Source organism: Coregonus clupeaformis, chromosome 25, assembly GCF_020615455.1.
Source record: "Coregonus clupeaformis isolate EN_2021a chromosome 25, ASM2061545v1, whole genome shotgun sequence".
In the NCBI taxonomy this organism is placed as follows: domain Eukaryota; kingdom Metazoa; phylum Chordata; class Actinopteri; order Salmoniformes; family Salmonidae; genus Coregonus; species Coregonus clupeaformis.
Window position 1 is genome coordinate 34,626,545 of NC_059216.1, and position 20,760 is coordinate 34,647,304.

Here is a 20,760-nt window from a genome sequence, read left to right on the forward strand (position 1 = left end):
GAAACAAGGTTGTCCACTATCGGCATATCTATTTATTGTGGCCATCCAGATGTTAGCTATTAAAATCAGATCCAATAATAATTTCAGATGATTAGAAATCCAGGGCTTAAAAACAAAAGGTGTCATTGTACGCTGATGATTCATGTTTTCTTTAAAATCCACAACTTGAATCCCTCCACAGCCTCATAGAGGATCTAGATACATTTTCTAACTTCTCTGGATTACAACAAAATTATGATAAACTAAAAAATACAACTTTTAGATTACCGTGTAGTTTACCAATAAAATGGTCTGATGGTGATGTGGATATACTCGGAATACATATCCCAAAGGAAATAAATGATCTCACTTCAATACATTTTAATAGAAAGTTAGCAAAAATAAATAAGAGCTTGCTACCATGGAAAGGTAAATACCTGTCAATTTGTGGAAAAATCACCCTGATTAACTCTTTAGTATTATCCCAGTTTACCTATTTGCTTATGGTCTTGCCTACACCTAGCGAACAGTTTTTTAAATTATATGAGAAACAAATATTCAATTTTATTTGGAACGGCAAGCCAGACAAAATTAAAAGGGCCTATTTATATAATGAATATGAATTCGGAGGACATAAATTATTAAATATTAAAGCATTAGACCTATCACTAAAAGCTTCAGTCATACAGAAGTTATACTTAAATCTGAACTGGTTCTCAGCAAATTAGTAAGATTGTCTCACCCAATGTTCAAGAATGGCCTTTTTCCCTTTATTCAGATTACAACCACTTATTTTCAGTTATTTGAAAAGGAAATCATCTCCCAAATATCACTATTTCTAAAACAAGCCATAGAAAGTTGGTTGCAATTTCAATTTAATCCTCCAGAAACTACAGAACAAATAATGCAACAAATATTGTGGTTAAATTCAAATATACTAATTGACAAAAAACCTTTATTTTTGGACAGAATGTTTAAAAAAGGTATAATCTTCGTAAATGATATCATCGGTAGGACTGGTGGAGTTATGTCGCACATGCAGCTAACAAAAACATATGGAAATGTCTGCTCTACCCAAAATTACAACCAAATAATTGCAGCCTTACCGCAAAAGTGGAAGAGGAAAGTGGAAGGGGGAGAAAGTAAGGAACTTGTCTGTCGGCCTTGCATTAAAGAACATAATTGTTTAAGGAAAACTGTGATAAATAAAAAAGTATATCAGTTTCACTTAAGGACCGAAGGATTGACAGCCGTCCCATATAGATTGCAAAATAGTTGGGAAGAGATTTTTGACGTACCGATCCCATGGCATAGTGTTTATGAACTGACACGCAAAAACATTTGAATCTTTCAATTTAAATTATTATATAAAATTCTTGCTACCAATAGAATGTTATTTATATGGGGGATACAATCTTCCCAGCTCTGCAGATTTTGCTGTGAAGAGACAGAATCATTAGATCATTTGTTTTGGTTTTGTCCATTTGTAGCTTGTTTTTGGACACAGGTACAGGAATGGCTAAAGGATTGCAATATTTACCTGGAGCTAACCTTGCAGATAGCATTACTGGGTGATCTGAAAAGTCATAGTCAATCGATCAATAATATAATAATACTTTTAGCAAAAATGTTTATTTTTAATTCACAATCTGTAGAAGCAATGAGAATAGAAAGGTTCAGAACTTTTGTAAAACATCACAATACGGTTGAAATATATATGGCAAATAGAAATCCTATATGGATGGTGTTAAGAGATAGATGGGAGGTATTGAATGGAGTTGAAGGATGGGACTAATAACAAATAACAACAAATGATAACAAGATAACTAATAATGTAAGCATACTGTGTCCATAATAAGTATATAGGTTGTATGTTGGGAGCTTTTGGGAAAGAGCACAGTTAGAAAGATATGGCATATAGAAGCAAACCGGATGGACATCATGAACATGATCGGAGAGGTTGAGTAGAAGAAGTTCAGGAGCAAAAACAAATAAAATATAATTATTATAAAATTGACTGTGTCCATAAGGTGTAGATAGTAAGTATAGGCTGGAAGTAGAGGCCTGGGCATTGTTGTTCACTAATTTACCCCAAGTAGGGAAAGTATGGCTTGGTTGAAAAGTAATAAAGGGGAGTATATATATTAAAAACATGGGGGATTGGAAGTGATGCAGACAACTACATTGATGGAAGTTACAGTCTATCTGCAATAAAAGAAAAGAAAATAATAATAAAAAAGAAAATGAAAAAAAGAAGGAAAAAAAAACAAAGGAATACCTTGAAGACTAGGGAGCAGAGGAAACATTAATGAAAAAAGAAAAAAGGGGAGACTGGGCTGGGCTGTGCTGATAGAGACATCTCCTGAGCAGGTAAATAGAGGTTTGAAAGAGAGAGATAGAAAGAGAAAGTGAGAGAGTGATAAAGATCTGCGAGTATCTGCCCCATTAAGAGCACTCACTGATGAGGAATGGAGAAAGTGAAGAAAATAAGAAAAATACATTTCCAGAGGATAAGTCTATACCATTCCATAGCCGTGGTAATCAGGTTCAATGTACATTTTCCTGAGAGGCTTTACATCCTTCCTCTCCATTAAACAAAACAATCACGTAAAAAGAGCAGAGACCCTAAGATGGGAGGCAGGTTCTTTATGGTGGAGATGGCCAACCATCTCTCTATCCCCCTCCCCTCTCTCTTTCACACTATTACTGTACGCACAGTAAGAGAGAGGAGAGGCGAGGAGGCGGGAGGAGAAGAGGAACTTGTATAGAGAGGGGAATAGAACGAAGGAAATAAAGAGATATAGTGCCTTGCAAAAGTATTCATCCCCCTTGCCGTTTTTCCTATTTTGTTGCATTACAACCTGTAATTTAAATGGATTTTTATTTGGATTTCATGTAATGGACATACACAAAATAGTCCAAATTGGTGAAGTGAAATGAAAAAACGAACTTGCTAAAAAGATACTAAAAAAATAAATAACTGAAAAGTGGTACGTGCATATGTATTCACCCCCTTTGCTATGAAGCCCCTAAATAAGATCTGGTGCAACCAATTACCTTCAGAAGTCACATAATTAGTTAAATAAAGTCCAACTGTGTGTAATCTAAGTGTCACATGATCTGTCACATGATCTCAGTATATATACACCTGTTCTGAAAGGCCCCAGAGCAACACCACTAAGCAAGGGGCACCACTAAGCAAGGGGCACCACCAAACAAGCGGCACCATGAAGACCAAGGAGCTCTCCAAACAGGTCAGGGACAAAGTTGTGGAGAAGTACAGATCAGGGTTGGGTTATAAAAAAATATCTGAAACTTTGAACATCCCACGGAGCACCATTAAATCTATTATTAAAAAATTGAAAGAATATGGCACCACAACAAACCTCCCAAGAGAGGGCCGCCCACCAAAACTCACGGACCATGCAAGGAGGGCATTAATCAGAGGCAACAAAGAGACCAAAGATAAACCTGAAGGAGCTGCAAAGCTCCACAGCGGAGATTGGAGTATCTGTCCATAGGACCACTTTAAGCTGTACACTCCACAGAGCTGAGCTTTACGGAAGAGTGGCCAGAAAAAAGCCATTGCTTAAAGAAAAAAATAAGCAAACACGTTTGGTGTTCGCCAAAAGGCATGTGGGAGACTCCCCAAACATATGGAAGAAGGTACTCTGGTCAGATTAGACTAAAATTGAGCTTTTTGGCCATCAAGGAAAATGCTATGTCTGGCGCAAACCCAACACCCCTCATCACCCCGAGAACACCATCCCCACAGTGAAGCATGGTGGTGGCAGCATCATGCTTTGGGGATGTTTTTCTATTGGCAGGGACTGGGAAACTGGTCAGAATTGAAGGAATAATAGATGGCGCTAAATACAGTGAAATTCTTGAGGGAAACCTGTTTCAGTCTTCCAGAGATTTGACACTGGGACGGAGGTTCACCTTCCAGCAGGACAATGACCCTAAGCATACTGCTAAAGCAACACTCGAGTGGTTTAAGGGGAAACATTTAAATGTCTTGGAATGACCTAGTCAAAGCCCAGACCTCAATCCAATTCAGAATATGTGTTATGACTTAAAGATTGCTGTACACCAGCGGAATCCATCCAACTTGAAGGAGCTGGAGCAGTTCTGCCTTGAAGAACGGGCAAAAATCCCAGTGGCTAGATGTGCCAAGCTTATAGAGACATACCCCAAGAGACTTCCAGCTGTATTTGCTGGAAAAGGTGGCTCTACAAAGTATTGACTTTGGGGGGGGTGAATAGTTATGCACACTCAAGTTCTGTTTTTTAGTCTTATTTCTTGTTTGTTTCACCCCAAAAAATATTTTGCATCTTCAAAGTGGTAGGCATGTTGTGTAAATCAAAATGATACAAACCCCCCAAAAAATCCATTTTAATTCCAGGTTGTAAGGCAACAAAATAGGAAAAATGCCAAGGGGGGGAATATTTTCGCAAGCCACTGTAGTTGCGATGTAGAGGCGTTAGCTAAGTTTGAGAGGTACTCCGTGTAACCTCCTACAGTAGCTGGAGGGGTAGAACTGATGGTGGGGGAAATTAGCATATTCTCTCTTTCTACCACACATTTAACAGAGCAGCCTCCTCATTGCACTGCTTTCATAGGACCCCAAACTACAGCAGAAAGTTTAATTTAGGAATGATAATTAATTCACTTATTCATCAGGCTCCATTTCTTGCAGATTACAGAGAGAAGACACACACACACACACACACACACACAATAACAGTTTTAGTCTTTGGTTAAACTTCCACTAATCTTTCCCACTCAAGTGCTGCACTCAGATATAGTCAATTAAAAACAGCCACTGATAAGAGTAAAATATTTCAATTCACAACAGTGTAATGTGATCCATTCTCTTCACTGGAGTGGATTTGTAATACAACAGTTAGCCGAGGGGGGCTGGAGTAATCATGTTTATGAAGAAGAAGAAATTGTAATTTGTTCATTTTAAAAGGAACATGTTTCAAGTGAAGGTACCCTAAAGTTCACTCTCCACTGTATACAGTCCAATGTAATTGTCCATTGGGTATTCACTGTATGAATAGCGTGAGTTTTTGTGCAAACCATTTGCAATGTCGATTTAATTCAATGAAGGAGTGAGAAAGGAGAGAGGGAGAGGAGAGAGGTGAATATCCCTCAGTGCTGTGGGTGTTTAACCCTTTCCACTTCTGGGAATTAGCCTATATGGATAGGGCCACATTTAAATGTTTCTTAAAGAAGAAATATGAAATGCATAACCATGGTAGCAATTGAAAGGGAACAGTTTGGAGATAATGGGAAAATTATTAGACCAAGGGTGAGTACATAATAGTTCACCTGACAAAAGACTGAATCCAAACATTACACTTGATTTTATGTACTCTGGACACATCCAGTTACGTGATAAAACTCTAGACCACCTTTACTCCACACACAGAGATGCATACAAAGCTCTCCCTCGCCCTCGATTTGGCAAATCTGACCATAATTATATCCTCCTGATTCCTGCTTACAAGCAAAAACTAAAGCAGGAAGTACCAGTGACTCGCTCAATACAGAGGTGGTCAGATGACTCGGATGCTAAGCTACAGGACTGTTTTGCTAGCACAGACTGTTCCGGGATTCATCCAATGGCATTGAGGAGTATACCACCTCAGTCACTGGCTTCATCAATAAGTGCAGACGCCGACGTCGTCCCCACAGTGACCGTATGTATATATCCCAACCAGAAGCCATGGATTACAGGCAACATCCGCACCGAGCTAAAGGCTAGAGCTGCCGCTTTCAAGGAGTGGGACACTAATCCGGACGCTTCTAAGAAATCCCGCTATGCCCTCAGACGAACCATCAAACAGGCAAAGCTTTAATAAAGGACTAAGACTGAATCCTACTACACCGACTCTGACGCTCGTCGGATGTGGCAGGGCTTGCAAACCATTACGGACTACAAAGGGAATCCCAGCTGCGAGCTGCCCAGTGACGCGATCCTACCAGACGAGCTACAATGAGCATCATAATTCATTGGACAGTGACCATTTTTTTGTTATTTAGCACTTTGAGTTTGGAATGATACAATGACAATGAGGGTGAAGTGCAGGCTGTCAGCTTTAATTTGAGGGTATTTTCATACATATCAGATGAACCGTTTAGAAATGACAGCACCTTTTGTATATGGTCCCCCCATTTTAAGGTACTACAAGTATTTGTTAAATTGGCTTCACAGATGTGTGTCGTTAGGCAGGTGATTCATTTGTGTCGTTAGTGAATGCAGGAGAGCTGTTGATGAATAGTATTGATTCTAGACTTTGCTATTGCCATTGGAGGTTGTTGTTGGGGTGTGACAACATGAGGAAGACAGCAGTGTCGATGCAAATGAAGCTGGCCGTCATAAGGCTCAGAAATGAAAATCAATCAATCAGGAACATTGCAAAAACCCTGGCCATGCCCAAGTCAACAATTTGGTTCATCATTAACAAGAAAAAAAAAAAAAAATCGGTGAACTCAATTATGTCAAAAGACCCGGTAGACCGAGGAAGACCACTGTAGTGGATGACCGGAGAATACTCTCTATGGTGAAGAAAACCCCCTTGACAACAGCCCAACAGATCAAAAACACTCTCCTGAATGCAGGTGTAGATGTGTCAAAGTCTACCATACGTAGAAGACTACACCAGCAGGACTACAGAGGGTACACTACAAGATGCAAACCACTGATAAGCCTGAAGAACAGAAAGGCGAGATTACAGTTTGCTAAAAAGCACCTAAAAAAGCCCCCAAAAATATTGTGGACAGATGAGACAAAGATTAACATGTACCAGAGTGATGGAAAGAGGAAAATGTGGAGAAAAAAAAGAAATGCCCATGATCCAAAGCAGACCACCTCATCCGTGAAACATGGTGGAGGGGGTGTTATGGCTTGGGCCTGTATGGCTGCCAGTGGAACAGGCTCACTTGTCTTCATCGATGATGTGACTGCAGACAGAAGTAGAACAATGAATTCTGAAGTCTACAGAAATATTTTATCTTCTCAGATAAAACCAAATGCCTCCAAACTCATTGGACGGCACTTCATCATGCAACAAGAGAATGACCCTAAACATACTGCTAGAGCAACGAAGGGGTTTTTGATGGCCAAAAAGTGGAAAATCCTTGACTGGCCGAGTCAATCACCGGATCTGAATCCAATTGAACATGTATTTTACATGCTGAAGAGGAGACTGAAGGCAATAAGTCCCTGAAACAAGCAGGAACTGAAGATGACTGCAGTACAGGCCTGGCAGAGCATCACCAGGGAAGATACCCAGCGTCTGGTGATGTCGATGCATCGCAGACTTCAAGCATGCAAAGGATATGCGACCAAATATTAACAATGATTACTTTATTCTACATTATGTTAAACTGTCCAATATTTTGATGCACGAAAATGGGGGGGGACCATGTACAAAACCTTCTATAATTTCTAAATGGTTCATCCGATATGTATGTAAATACCCTCAAATTAAAGCTGACAGTCTGCACATCACCCTCATTGTCATTGTATCCTTTCAAACTCAAAGTGCTAGAGTACAGAACCAAAATAACAAAAAATGGTCACTGTCCAATGAATTATGGTGCTCACTGTAAATGCCTTTTATGCTCGCTTCGAGGTAAGCAACACTGAAGCATGCATGAGAGCTCCAGCTGTTTGATCATGCGCTACGTAGCCGATGTGAGCAAGACCTTTAAACAGGTCAACATTCACAGACGGATTACCAGGACGTGTACTCAGAGCATGCACGGACCAACTGGCAACTGTCTTCACTGACATTTTCAACCTCTCCCTGACGGAGTCTTTAATACCTACATGTTTCAAGCAGACCACCATAGTCCATGTGCTAAGAAAGCGAAGGTAAACTGCCTAAATGACTACCGCCCCGTAGCACTCACGTCTGTAGCCATGAAGTGCTTTGAAAGGCTGGTCATGGCTCACATCAACACCATCATCCCGGAAACCCTAGACCCACTCCAATTTGCGTACCACCCCAACAGATCCGCAGATGACGTAATCTCAATTGCACTCCACACTGCCCTTTCCCACCTGGACAAAAGGAACACCAATGTGAGAATGCTGTTCACTGACTACAGCTCAGCGTTCAACACCATAGTGCCCACAAAGCTCATCACTAAGCTAAGGACCCTGGGCCTAAACACCTCCCTCTGCAACAGGATCCTGGACTTCCTGACGGGCCGCCCCCATGTGGTAAGGGTAGGCAGCAACACATCTGCCACTCTGATCCTCAACACAGGGGCCACTCAGGGGTGTGTGCTCAGCACGACTCCAACACAATCATTAAGTTTGCTGACGACATAACAGTGGTAGGCCTGATCACCGACAACGATGAGACAGCACCTATAGGGAGGAGGTCAGAGACCTGGCAGTGTGGTTCCAGGACAACAACCTCTCCCTCAACGTGAGCAAGACAAAGGAGCTGATCGTGGACTACAGGAAAAGGAAGGCCGAACACGCTCTCATTCACATCGACGGGGCTGTAGTGGAACGGGTCGAGAGTTTCAAGTCCCTTGGTGTCCACGTCACCAACAAACTATCATGGTCCAAACATACCAAGACATTCGTGAAGAGGGCACGACAACACCTTTTCCCCCTTAAGAGACTGAAAAGATTTGGCATGGATCTCCAGATCCTCAAAAGGTTCTACAGCTGCACCATAGAAGAGCATCCTGACCGGTTGCATCACCGCCTGGTATGGCAACTACTCGGCATCCGACCGTAAGGCGCTACAGAGGGTAGTGTGTACGGCCCAGTACATCACTGGGGCCAAGCTTCCTGCAATCCAGGACCTATATACTAGGCGGTGTCAGAGGAAGGCCCCAAAAATTGTCAAAGACTCCAATCACCCAAGTCATAGATTGTTCTCTCTGCTACCGCACAGCACAGCAAGCGGTACCGGAGCGCCAAGTCTAGGTCCAAAAGGCTCCTTAACAGCTTCTAACCCCAAGCCATAAGACTGCTGAACAATTTATCAAATCGCCACCCGGACTATTTACATTGTCACCCCCTCCCACTCTATTTCTTGAACTGCATTGTTGGTTAAGGGCTCGTAAGTAAGCATTTCACAGTAAGATCTACACCTGTTGTATTCGGCCATGTGACAAATAAAATCTGATAAGACTGTTCCTGGAAGCCTCCCGAGTGGTGCAGCGGTCTAAGGCACTGCATCGCAGCGCTTGAGGCATCACTACAGACCCGGGTTTGATCCCAGGCTGTGTCACAACCGGCCGTGACCGGGAGTCCAATAGGGCGGCGCACAATTGGCCCAGCGTCGTCCGTGTTAGGGGAGGGTTTGGCCGGAGGGGCTTTACTTGGCTCATCGTGCACTAGCGACTCCTTGCGGTGGGCCGGGCGCCTGCAGGCTGATTTCAGTTGAGCAGTGTTTCCTCCGGCACATTGGTGCGGCTGGCTTCCGGGTTAAGCGGGCCGGTGTAAAGAAGCGCGGTTTGGCGGGTCATGTTTCGGAGGACGCATGACTCGACCTTCGCCTCTCCCGAGCCTGTTGGGGAGTTGCAGCGATGAGACAAGATCGTAAATGGATTGCAATTGGGGAAAAAAAGGGGGTAAAATACTAATAAAATACACCAAAAAAAGACTTCCTGGAAAATGAAGGGTTTAAATGAGAGGACTAACTGGTGCCTCCAAGTGGCCACACACACACACACCTCTTCAAAGTGTGCACATTCCTAAGCAATTTCAATGCACTTTTATGACGACTCATAGAAGAGTCTTCAACGTTGACATGAGTTTTATGATTTGGAGATGTGAAGTTGACATTTGAAAGGGTGTTTGGCTTGCTTGTATGACATCAAAGCTGTATTTATTATAATCCTCAACGTCTTATCTTTCTAAATACATAGAGTGATCTTAATTTATAGCATTTCCCTCACTCAGACAACAAAAAATGTGCAAAAGTTGCCCAATTAGCGGGAGGGATGGGGGCAACTTCTTGTCAGGTGTGGTGCTCAAGTTCAGAAAGGCTGTCATTCAAAAGCCATACAGCGCTGTGAAGCGCAGAGCCAGAGCTCTGACGTCATGTATAGCATGTTACTGTACAGCCACTACGTTCCAATTTAGGCGCTTATTACTGCCTAAATTTGCCATGTTCAACCCGTATACGGGTACGAGTGTAAAGGGCTACCACAAGACTGATAGTTGCTGTGGAGACCGAGAGAGAGGAGCAACAAAGGATGGAGAGAAGCAGAGGAACAACAACAAAAGAGGTAGAGAGTGATGGTTGAGGAAAACAGAGGAGAGGAGAAAAAAGGAAGGAGGGAGAGGTAAAAGAGAACAAAATAAAGAAGGAAGGATAGACAGAAAGAAATAACTAACAAAAAAGAGAGAAAGAAAGAAAGAAAGGACAAAGAAGAAGAGAGAAAGGAAAAGGGGAAAAACAACTGCAGGTTCTGCTATAGGTGTGATGGTAGGCACTGCGTTGCCACGTTGTCATGGAGACAGTAACCAGGCGAGCGGTTGCCGTGTTAACGGTGTGTGTGTGTGAGCGAGAGCTCGGCGGCATGCGGCCGTAAATCTGGAGCAAATAAAAAGGAGGCAGCAGGTGCACGCCGTAAATGTGTGTGTATGTACACGTGTGTGTGTTAGAGAATGTTTGTGTGCACAAACACACATGCTTACACACCGATAGCAAGCGTGTGGGTGTGTGTGGTGTTAATGGTGTGATTCTGTGATCCATTGTTCTGTGATTATGACAGAAAGGACATGGCAAGGGACTGAAAGAACAGAGAGAACACACACGATACACGATGACATACAACACATTGCTGCACACACACTTAAAAACACACACACCGCAACACATACGAACTGCTGAAGGCTTTAGTTCTATTCCGAGGTGTATGAAGAACAAGCATGTTCTCTCTCTTCCTCCCTCCTTCTCCCTTCCCTCAGGGCAAGTGTTATTATTTATCACTTTGGAGTGATAATCTGGACTAAACACAGCCCTGGGCACACAGATAAACTCTACGGACACGCACATACACACTTCAGCTTTTTTAAACTCCCCACTTTCACAATAAATATTACTCTCTTCTCCCTTACTTGCTCATTCCCCCTTCCCCCCCCCCCTCTCCTCCCTGCCAGGCCCCCTCCCTTCTCCTCTATTCCTTCCCTTTGCTCTCCGTCATGCTGTTTTAAAAGGTAGCCTAACTGAGCACAGGGGAGAAGAAAGGAAGAAGGAGACAGGAGAGGAGAGAGGGGGAAGGACACATGGGAGGAGAGAGGGAGAAAGAGACAGGGGAGGAGAGAGGGAGAAGGAGACAGGGGAGGAGAGAGGGAGAAGGATACAGGGGATGAGAGAGGGAGGAGAGGAGGAGAGAGGGAGAAGGATACAGGGGATGAGAGAGGGAGGGGAGGAGAGAGTGAGAAGGATACAGGGGATGAGAGAGGGAGGAGAGAAGGAGAGAGGGAGAAGGAGACAGAGACACAGAATGAGCTCAGCATTGCCCTGGAATGAGCTCAGCATTGCCATTGCCCAGCATTGCCTTCTATGTCCGAAATAGCACCCTATTCCCTATTATATTCCCATAAGGCTCTGGGCCTGGTTTCGCAATAGCGATGGAACTTAAGCTTACGAGTGTTTTAACGATACATCGTTGCTATAATGGCAGAAGAACTCACGTGTTTCCCAAAACACCACATACGGAGAACTTTCACTAAGTGCGTCGTTGGAGCAATGGCAGCGCTGCTCTCGGATCAGCTTTCTCCATTCACATCTTCAATACTGACATGTTAAAATCGGCACTGTTGACGACAGATCAGCTCCTAGATCTATTATCCATGATGGCTGCAAATATTGAGGCCGATTATTCTAACGCTTACCCTATAATAATGCACCATCGTATATTTGGCACATCATTGCGCACATTGTTACACAGTAGCCTACAATTAGCAAAATATAACTCAATTGAATGGACATTAAATTGATCTCAATATGATTTAAATATATAGGCCTATGTAGGCCTAACCTATACTGTATTCATCTTTTAATGCAGTCACCTCGGTTTTCATTTGAAGCATATTTTTATCCTTTGCATGTTTGTAACAATTGCAAAGACATTGGCAACTTTGTGTTTGTAGTCAACTTCGTTCTGAAGTTATTGGCGGTCACAGAGAGACAGATAAACATCTTGATTCTATGTTTAGCTGAGATCTTCTGTGTATAAAGTGACGCAGAAGGGCAAAAAATTATTTAACGACACACTTAGCTGTTCGACGAGTGGTCTGAGGCAGTCTGTAAACAACGACCGTTTTCAAGTGCAACTTTAGTAACGATTAACGAAGATTCTTACAATGAACTTAGCCTTGAGATGCTTTAGGGAAACCGGGCCCTAGTCAAAAGTAGTGCACTATGTAGGGCAGGGGGTACTATTTGAGAAGGTCCGGTCACATACTGTAAATTTCCTAGGTGGCAAAGGTCCGGATGGATATTGTCATTTATCGCCATAGTAACAAACCCCCACCTCGCAACCCCAAACTGTTCAAACCCCTATTTTTGGCAGAGAGACATTTTGGCAGTTTTAAAGCCTATTTCCTACAATTCTACACATGTTGCCATGTCTTATGTGTCCATTTACACAGCTAAATAAATACAATATAGCTTCTAGACCTGACTGAGAACACCTGTGTGAACAACTAAACCCACCATTTGGAATACAGTGGCAATGTCTACCAACATTGATTTACAGTAAAAGAGAAAGCCTAATGGCATTCCCAACCCCTTTCCAAAACTCTTTCCCATCCCAAAACCCTTTCTATCCCCTTCTTCCCATTTCCATTCCCAACCTCCTCCACACTGACTCTCAACACAGGGGCCCCCCAAGGCATGCGTTCTCAGCCCTTTGCTGTACTCCCTGTTCACCCACGACTGCGTGGCTAAGCATGACACCAGCTCCATCATCCAGTTTTCTGATGACACCATGGTTGTAGGCCTGATCACTAACAACGACGAGTCAGCCTACAGGGAGGAAGTACAGTGCCTTCAGAAAGTATTCATACCCCTTGACTTATTCCAAAACATGTTTTTAATGCAGCCACCACTATGCTTGAAAATATGGAGAGTGGTAATCAGTAATGTTTTGTATTGGATTTTCCCTAAACATAACACTTTGTTTCCAGGACAAAAAGTTAATTGCTTTGCCACATTTTTTACGGTATTACTTTAGTGCCTTGTGGCAAACAGGATGCATGTCTTGGAATATTTGTATTCTGTACAGGCTTCCTTCTTTTCACTCTGTCAATTAGATTAATATTGTGGAGTAACCACAATGTTGTTCATCCATCCTCAGTTTTCTCCTATCACAGCCATTAAACTCTGTTTAAATTTGGCCTCATGGTGAAATCCCTGAGCAGTTTCCTTCCTCTTCGGCAACTGAGTTAGGAAGGACGCCTGTATCTTTGTAGTGACTGGGTGTATTGATACACTATCCGAAGTGTAATTAATAACTTCACCATGCTCAAAAGGATTTCCAATGTCTTTTTTTTCTTTCTTTTTTTTACCCATCTACCAATAGCTGCCCTTCTTTGGAAGGCATTGGAAAACCTCCCTGGTCTTTGTGGTTGAATCTGTGTTTTAAATTCACTGCTCGACTGAGGGACCTTACAGATAATTGTATGTATGGGGTAAAGAGATGAGGTAGTCATTCAAACATCATGTTAAACACTATTAATGCACACAGAGTAAGTCCAAGCAACTTATTATGTGACATGATGAGCACATTTTTGGGCTTGCCATAACAAAGGGGTTGAATAATTATTGATGAGACATTTCAGCTTTGTAAAAATGGCAAAAAACATAATTCCACTTTGACATCATAGGGTATTGTGTGTAGGCCAGAGACAAAACATATCAATTTAATCTATTTTAAATTCAGGCTTTAACAACAAAATGTGGAAAAAGTCAAGTGGTGTGAATACTTTCTGAAGGCACTGTAAGTGAACTGTCATTGTGGTGCCAGGACAACAATCTCTACCTCAAACACAGCAAAACAAAGGAGTTGATTGTTGACTTCAGGAAGCAGAGGAGAGGACACGCCTCGGTCCACATCGACGGGACTGCAGTGGAGAGAGTCCGCAATTTTAAGTTCCTCGATGCACATATCACCGAGAACTTGATATGGACCAACAACACCACCACTCGTCAAGAGGGCGCAACAGCGCCTCTACTTGCTAAGGCAGCTGAAGAAATTCGGCATGCCTCCTCTCCAAATACTACCGCTGCACCATCGAGAGCGTCCTGCCCGGCTGCATCACTGCCTGGTATGGGACCTGCTCCGCCCACGCTCGCAAGGCCCTCCAGCGAGTGGTGAAGACGACCCAGTACATCACTGGGGCCGTGCTCCCACCCATTCAGGACATCTACTCAAAACGGTGCCTGAGGAAGTCCAGCAGCATCATCAAGGACCCACATACCCCAGCCACAGACTGTTTACTCAATTACCGTCGGGCAGACGGTATCGGAGCATCGGGTCTCGGACCAACAGGCTCAGAAACATTTTCTATCCACAAGCAATCAGACTGCTGAACACTGACCACCTGCACTGACTCTCCACACCTTAGCACACATGCACACACCCACACGTAGAGTACATTCATGCTACACACACACACACACACACACACACATCACATCACGACTGTTGCTACTAGACTTGTATTTATTATTTCTAAATACTGCACAATTTAAAGACTTATCCTCCAATCCCCCCGTCCTCGACACACGGGTAAATAAATTGTGCCTTCATGTATTTATACATGTTTTATTCTATTGCACTATTTACTCTTATCTTTTATTATTTATTATTACATTATTGAGAGGGAACCTTCAAATAAGCATTTTGTTGGACGTTGTATACCATGTGTATTCTGTACATACGACTAACGAAACATGAAACTTGAAAACTCCTTCACATTCCTAACTCCTTCCCAACCCTTTCCCCATCCGAAACCCTTCCCAGCCCTTCTTCCCATTTCCATCCACTTTCCCAACCAATTTCCAACCCTTTCCCGTCCCAACCAATTCCCAACCCCAGTACCTGAAGGCCTCCAGGACAGTCCTCTCAGGCAGACGAGGAGCCACTCTACTGAAGGCTGCTCTAAAGTCCTCCAGCTTCAGGAAACCACGACCTGTAGAGAAGAGAAAACACAGGGGTCAACACAGAGAGAGAGACACACACACACACATTGTACGTACGCACAGGCATGCATGTGCACATATACGCATGGGCGCACACACACACTGCTCCCTCAGGCAAAGACAGAGAAAAAAAGTGGTAGAGAGAGAAAAAGAGCTGAGTTGGCTGTGGAACAGAGACATCCTGCCTGTCTGAGATAGAGCTACAGTGCCTTCAGAAAGTATTTCACATTTTGTTGTGTTACAGCCTGAATTCAACATTTAATAAATATACTTTTATTCTCACCCATCTACACACAATACCCCATAATGACAAAGTCAAAAAAAATAACATGAATTTTGTGTACATTTATTGAAAATTTACATAAGTATTCACACCCGAGTCAATACATTTTACATTTTGCAGACGCTCTTATCCAGAGCGACTTACAGTTAGTCAATACTTTGTAGAATAACCTTTGGCAGCTATTACAGCTGTTAGTCTTTCTGGGTAAGTCTTTAAGAGATTTCCACACCTGGATTGTGCAACATTTGCCCATTATTCCTTTCAAAATTCTTAAAGCTCTGTCAGATTGGTTGTTGATCATTGCTAGACAAATTAGGACAAAAAGTTAATTGCTTTGCCACATGTTTTTGGAGTATTTTAACAAAAGTTCTGAACCTTTCCTTTCTCATAGTTTCTACAAATTGTAAATTGAATAAACATTTTTGCTAAGAGTATTATGATATTATTGATCGATTGACTAGGACTTTCCAAATCACCCAGCAGTGCCATTTGCAGAGTTCCAGGTAAAAACAAGCTACATATGGACAGTACCAAAACAAATGCTCTAATGATTCTGTCTCTTCGCAGCAAAATCTGCAGAGCTGGGATGGTTGTATACCCGATTTACAGTGGGGAGAACAAGTATTTGATACACTGCCGATTTTGCAGGTTTGCCTACTTATAAAGCATGTAGAGGTCTGTAATTTTTATCATTTTTCCATATCAATTTTTAAGTAATTAATTTGCATTTTATTGCATGACATAAGTATTTGATACATCAGAAAAGCAGAACTTAATATTTGGTACAGAAACCTTTGTTTGCAATTACAGAGATCATACGTTTCCTGTAGGTCTTGACCAGGTTTGCACACACTGCAGCAGGGATTTTGGCCCACTCCTCCATACAGACCTTCTCCAGATCCTTCCGGTTTCGGGGCTGTCGCTGGGCAATACGGACTTTCAGCTCCCTCCAAAGATTTTCTATTGGGTTCAGGTCTGGAGACTGGCTAGGCTACTCCAGGACCTTGAGATGCTTCTTACGGAGCCACTCCTTAGTTGCCCTGGCTGTGTGTTTCGGGTCGTTGTCATGCTGGAAGACCCAGCCAAGACCCATCTTCAATGCTCTTACTGAGGGAAGGAGGTTGTTGGCCAAGATCTCGCGATACATGGCCCCATCCATCCTCCCCTCAATACGGTGCAGTCGTCCTGTCCCCTTTGCAGAAAAGCATCCCCAAAGAATGATGTTTCCACCTCCATGCTTCACGGTTGGGATGGTGTTCTTGGGGTTGTACTCATCCTTCTTCTTCCTCCAAACACGGCGAGTGGAGTTTAGACCAAAAAGCTCTATTTTTGTCTCATCAGACCACATGACCTTCTCCCATTCCTCCTCTGGATCATCCAGATGGTCATTGGCAAACTTCAGACGGGCCTGGACATGCGCTGGCTTGAGCAGGGGGACCTTGCGTGCGCTGCAGGATTTTAATCCATGACGGCATAGTGTGTTACTAATGGTTTTCTTTGAGACTGTGGTCCCAGCTCTCTTCAGGTCATTGACCAGGTCCTGTCGTGTAGTTCTGGGCTGATCCCTCACCTTCCTCATAATCATTGATGCCCCACGAGGTGAGATCTTGCATGGAGCCCCAGACCGAGGGTGATTGACCGTCATCTTGAACTTCTTCCATTTTCTACTAATTGCGCCAACAGTTGTTGCCTTCTCACCAAGCTGCTTGCCTATTGTCCTGTAGCCCATCCCAGCCTTGTGCAGGTCTACAATTTTATCCCTGATGTCCTTACACAGCTCTCTGGTCTTGGCCATTGTGGAGAGGTTGGAGTCTTTGATTGAGTGTGTGGACAGGTGTCTTTTATACAGGTAACGAGTTCAAACAGGTGCAGTTAATACAGGTAATGAGTGGAGAACAGGAGGGCTTCTTAAAGAAAAACTAACAGGTCTGTGAGAGCCGGAATTCTTACTGGTTGGTAGGTGATCAAATACTTATGTCATGCAATAAAATGCAAATTAATTACTTAAAAATCATACAATGTGATTTTCTGGATTTTTGTTTTAGATTCCGTCTCACAGTTGAAGTGTACCTATGATAAAAATTAAAGACCTCTACATGCTTTGTAAGTAGGAAAACCTGCAAAATCGGCAGTGTATCAAATACTTGCTCTCCCCACTGTAGGTATTACAGACTGGGTCAGGCAGAGGTTGAAAATGTCAGTGAAGACACTTGTCAGCTGATCAGCGCATGCTCAGAGTACTCCTGGTAATACATCTGGCCCTGCGGCCTTGTGAATGTTAACCTGTTTAATCGGCTACGGAGAGCGTGATCCCACAGTCGTCTGGAACAGCTGGTGCTCTCATGCATGCTTCAGTGTTGCTTGCCTCGAAGCGAGCATAGAAGGCATTTAGCTCGTCTGGTAGGTTTGCGTCACTGGGCAGCTCACAGCTGGGTTTCCCTTTGTAATCCGGGATAGTTTGCAAGTCCTGCCACTTCTGACGAGTGTCAGAGCTGCTGTAATAGGATTTGATCTTAGTCCTGTATTGACACTTTACCTGTTTGATTGTTCGTCGGATGGCGTAGAGGGAGTTCTTATAAGTATCCAGATTTGTGTCCCGCTTCTTGAAAGCGGAAGCTCTACCCTTTAGATCAGTGCAGATTTTCCCTGTAATCCATGGCTTTTGGTTAGTATGTACGGTCACTGTGGGGACTACGTCGTCAATGCACTTATTAATGAAGCCGGTGACTGATGTGGTAAACTCCTCAATGCCATCAGATGAATCCCGGAACATATTCCAATCTGTGCTAGCGAAACAGTCCTGAAGCTTAGCGTCCGCTTCATAAGACCACTTCCGTATTGAGCGCATCACTGGTATTTCCTGTTTGAGTTTTTGATTGTAAACAGGAACTAAGAGGATGGAGTTATGGTCAGATTTGCCAATGGAGGGAGAGTGAGAGCTTTGTATGCCTCTCTGTGGTAAGGTTAGTATTGTGGAGTAACTATCAATCCTCAGTTTTCTCCTATCACAGCCATTAAAACGGTTTTAAAATCACCATTGGCCTCATGGTGAAATCGCTGAGTGGTTTCCTTCCTCTCCGGCAACTGAGTTAGGAAGGACGCCTGTACCCTTGTAGTAATTGGGTGTATTGATACACCATCCAAAGTGTAATTAATAACTTCACCATGCTCAAAGGGATATTCAATATCTGCTTTTTTCATTTTTACCGATCTACCAATAGGTGCCCTTCTTTGCGAGGCAAGGGGTGTGAATACTTTCTGAAGGCATATAAAGTTATAATACTGAGGCACTTACATATATGTATGATGAGTGGGTGTGTATATACAGTGTGTGTGTGAACACACTATTATTCCAGACTCCAATTATTATCAAGCTGTTGTCAAAGAGCCGATTAACTATTAATGCAGTCTAGCAGTCTGCCATGAATTACACACACACACGTGGACACGCACATAACACACACAGGCATGCAGTGTGCATACACACGGACGCACACATACACACACAGGCGTGCAGTGTCTAGCATCGCACCAGAAAACATGTTTTGAAGATGCAGTTTCAGGCAGCCATTAAAGGAACCAGCCGTCTCACACACAATGGTCCTCGTCTGTAATGGCGGTTGGGAGGGTTAATGAAGACAGTCTCTGGGCCATTTACTACAGATTTAATCATCACAGTCACCTGACACACACACACACACACACACACACACACACACACACACTCCCCTGCGGATATAAAACTGCCAATTTTTTTTAAAATTAGTGAATTATACTCCTGCTTTCCAATGGAACACCCAGAAAACAGCTGTTGGAACAAAGAGCGGGAATGATCTTCTACAGAGCACACACACACACACCGGAGGATTCCTTTCAGTGTGCTGTTTTTCAGTTTAGATTCAAAGGGAATGATTTGTAAAGTAATTGTGTGTGTGTACAGTGCATTCGGAAAGTATTTAGAACCCTTGACCTTTTCCACATTTTGTTACGTTACAGCCTTATTCTAAAATTGATTACATTGTTTTTTCATCAATCTACACACAATACCCCATAATGACGAAGCAAAAACAGGTTTTTAGATTTTATAGCAAATCTTTAAAAAAAATTACCCGGAAATGTCACATTTACATTAGTATTCAGACCCTTTACTCAGTACTTTGTTGAAGCACCTTAGGCAACGATTACAGCCTCGAATCTTCTTGGGTATGACGCTACAAGCTTGGCACTCCTGTATTTGGGGAGTTTCTCCCATTCTTCTCTGCAGATCCTCTCAAGCTCTGTCAGGTTGGAGGGGGAGCATTGCTGCACAGCTATTTTCAGGTCTCTCCAGAGATGTTCGATCTGGTTCAAGTCCGGGCTCTGGCTGGGCAACTCAAGGACATTCAGAGACTTGTCCTGAAGCCACTCCTGCATTGTCTTGGCTGTGTGCTTAGGGTTGTTGTCCTGTTGCAAGGTGAACATTTGCCCCAGTCTGAGGTCCTGAATGGTCTGGAGCAGGTTTTCATCAAGGATCTCACTGTACTTTGCTCCGTTCAGTCTCCCAGTCCATGCCGCTGAAAAACATCACCATGGTTCACTGTTGGGATGGTGCCAGGTTTCCTCCAGACGTGACGCTTGGTATTCAGGCAAAAGAGTTCAAACTTGGTTTCATCAGACCAAATAATCTTTTTTCTCATGGTCTGAGAGTCTTTAGGGGCCTTATGGCAAACTCCAAGCAGACTGTCATCTGAGGAGTGGCTTCCGGCTGGCCACTCTACCATAAAGGCCTGATTGGTGGAGTGCTACAGAGATGGTTGTCCTTCGGAAAGGTTCTCCCATCTCCACAGAGTAACTCTAGAGCTCTGTCAGAGTGACCAAGAACCTCCCTGACCAAGGCCCTTCTCCCCCGATTGCTCAGTTTGGCGGGCGGCCAGCTCTAGGAAGAGTCTTGGTGGTTCCAAACTTCTTCTATTTAAGAACGTTGGAGGCCACTGTGTCCTTGGGGACCTTCAATGCTGCAGAAATGTTTTGGTACCCTTCCCCAGATCAGTGCCTAGACACAATCCTGTCTCGGAGCTCTATGGACAATTCCTTCGACGTCATGGCTTGGTTTTTGCTCTGCCAGGCACTGTCAACTGTGGGACCTTATATAGACAGGTGTGTGCCTTTCCAAATAATGTCCAATCAATTGAATTTACCACAGGTGGACTCCAATCAAGTTGTAGAAACATCTCAAGGATGATCAATGGAGCGCAATTTCGAGTCTCATAGCAAAGGGTCTGAATACTTACGTAAATAAGGTATTTCCGTTTTTATATA

The 20,760-nt window shown here is 43.2% G+C and overlaps 1 protein-coding gene across 4 annotated transcripts in view; it reads right to left on the reverse strand.

The window, feature by feature from the left end:
- efcab11 (EF-hand calcium binding domain 11) overlaps nt 1-20,760 on the reverse strand; it is an 84,505-nt gene that overhangs the window by 48,336 nt on the left and 15,409 nt on the right. For all 4 annotated transcript variants that reach the window (XR_005995275.1, XM_041847064.1, XM_041847065.1 and 1 more), the window contains one exon: nt 15,079-15,169. Coding sequence is in view for 3 of the 4 variants with exons in the window: in XM_041847064.1 (XP_041702998.1) it covers nt 15,079-15,169 (91 nt within the window). In the remaining variant the exon portion in view is untranslated. The remainder of the gene's footprint in view (nt 1-15,078; nt 15,170-20,760) is intronic.